The following is a 2,500-nucleotide window of genomic DNA, read 5'->3' on the forward strand; positions in this document are numbered from 1 at the left end:
TAACACAGCCTAACACATGCTACAAGTGCTTAAACACATCTCACACATCCTAACACATGCTAACAGTGCTAAACACATCCGAACATATCCTAACACATCCGATACACATCCTAACACATGCTACACCATGCTAACAAGTGCGAACACGTGCTAAAACATGTAACATATGCGATTGCACACATGCTAACACATGCTACGAGTGCTCACAGGTGCTAAAACATGTAACACACGCTAACATGTAAAACATGCTGACACAGGCTAACCATGCCTAACACATGCATACACAGGCCAACACATGCTAACACATGCTCACCACATTCTAACACATGCGCACATGGGGCTAACACATGCTAACAAACGTGCTGAACACATTCGCTAATACATTATAACACAGGCTAAACGTGCTAACACATGCTAACACATTCTAACATGTGCTAACACTGCTGACACATCCTAACACATGCTAACACAGGTCATAAACACGTGCTGACACATGCTAACACATGCTAACACATGCTAACAGATGCTGATACAGGCTAACACATGTTGACACACTCCTAACACATGCTAACACATGTGACACATGTTAAACACATGTGCTAAGACATGCTAAAACATGGTTAACACTGCTGACACATCCTAACACATGCTAACACATGCTGAACACGTGCTGACACATGCTAACACACGCTAACACTGCTAACAGATGCTGATACATGCTAACACATGTGACACATCCTAACACATGCTAACACATGGTGACACGTGCTAACACATCCTAACACATGCAACACATGGCTAACGTTTTGTGGCTTTTCTGCGATGTTTTGGTTTTACGTTGAGGGTTTTTGTCGACCTTTCTTCGCTTTTTCAAACATTTTGGATCCTTTGATTTTTTCGAGGGTTTGTGTGGACTTTGTCGCTTATTTTGAAATATTTTTACACGTGCTGTCTACGTTTGTTGCTTTTTCCGAGTTTTTTTGTGTCATTTTTAAAATCAGTTTATAATATCTTTAACTTTCCTGAACTCATGGGACGGCTGGTGTTGTGTCCTGAATGGTCCCGTCCAGATCCGTTTTCCCTCCTGTCATTAGCGTTAGCGTTCAGGTTTGGTTCAGGTTCAGGTTGGGGGAACAGAGCTGAGGGGAAAGAACTCAGTACAACGGCGCCCCCTGCAAGCCTGACCGCCACAGGCGGAAAACAGAAAAACTGTCCACTAATTCTGCAGATCTTCATTCTGGATCACCGCTGAAAAACTGTCAAAAAACTATCCACAGACTCCGTTTGGTTCAGCACATTACGGTGCAATATATATAATATTAATATTCCTCAGCCTTTACAGCTGTGTGTGAGGTCGAGCGTTGTGGAGGCTTTTAAGACCCATTTCATCTGTTCCTAGGCAACCAGCATGATGAAACCTGCAGGAACTAATGCGCAGTGTGGCCTTTCTGTTTCTTGGCTTCACCCGGCGACATTTTAGCTTCACAGCTGAAAGATCAGTGATGCTGATCATGAGGATGTTTAAATGTTACTGATGTCAGACTTACTTCCTCGCTGCTTCAGCCTCTCTCTGCTGACACCTAAACCTATCAGAAACAAGAACGTTTCTCACCTTTTTCTGACATTTTTGTCGCCTTTTTTTGACATGTTTGTCGCTTTTTCCGAGATTTTTGTTCGCATTTTTCCAACATTTTTGTCGTTTTTTTCGAATTTGTTTTTTTCAACCTTTTTGTCGGGGTTTTTTCCGACATGGTTTTGTCGTTTTTTCAAAATTTTGTCGCATTTTTTCGACATTTTTGTCGCATTTTTCGACATTTTTCGACATTTTTGTCGGGTTTTTTTCGTCAGTTTTGTCGTTTTTTTCAACATTTTTGTCGCATTTTTCCGACATTTGTTTGTTCTGTTGTTTTTACGTGTGTTCTCTGTTAGCGTGCGACCATAACGTACAGAGTCGTGTCAAAGTATTTCCCTTGGGGACGGAGTCTTTTTGTTGCCTATTTTAGGACATTTGTCGCTTTTGCGAAGTTTGTTACTTCTGTTTCTCTGTAAGCGTGGTCATACACATACTGTGTAATGACCTCGGTCCCGCCCCCCAGGTGTGATTGGTCAGACCTGGAGGACATATTAATGATCTCGGTCCCGCCCCCAGGTGTGATTGGTCAGACCTGGAGGACATACTAATGATCTCGGTCCGCCCCCAGGTGTGATTGGTCGACCGGGGTCTGAACCGGATTTCGCTGTCACATTGGATAAGATCGACCAGGTGGTGATGTCGTACGGCGGCTATGCGGGGGGCGCGTGGCGTTCGCTCTGGTGGTGATGCTGGACAGCGAGCAAGTCAAAGCCAAAGGATTACTTGTCGCCACGACGATCGTGGTCGTCTTCTTCACAGTCATGTTCCAGGTAGGAATGACATCACTTCCTGTGCAGAAAGACTGCCGAACCGGTTCTAAAAGCATAAAAAAAGTTATTTAACACCTCACTCTGATCGATTCATCAA

At 43.6% G+C, this 2,500-nt stretch overlaps 1 protein-coding gene across 1 annotated transcript in view; it reads left to right on the forward strand.

The window, feature by feature from the left end:
* Positions 1–2,500, forward strand: part of LOC116065603 (sodium/hydrogen exchanger 5-like) — a 21,286-nt gene that overhangs the window by 264 nt on the left and 18,522 nt on the right. Inside the window, exons 2-3 of the mRNA XM_035999895.1 lie at positions 2,097–2,149; positions 2,264–2,403. Coding sequence (XP_035855788.1) covers positions 2,097–2,149; positions 2,264–2,403 — 193 coding nt within the window. The remainder of the gene's footprint in view (positions 1–2,096; positions 2,150–2,263; positions 2,404–2,500) is intronic.

Source organism: Sander lucioperca, chromosome 3 (genome assembly GCF_008315115.2).
Source record: "Sander lucioperca isolate FBNREF2018 chromosome 3, SLUC_FBN_1.2, whole genome shotgun sequence".
In the NCBI taxonomy this organism is placed as follows: Eukaryota; Metazoa; Chordata; class Actinopteri; order Perciformes; family Percidae; genus Sander; species Sander lucioperca.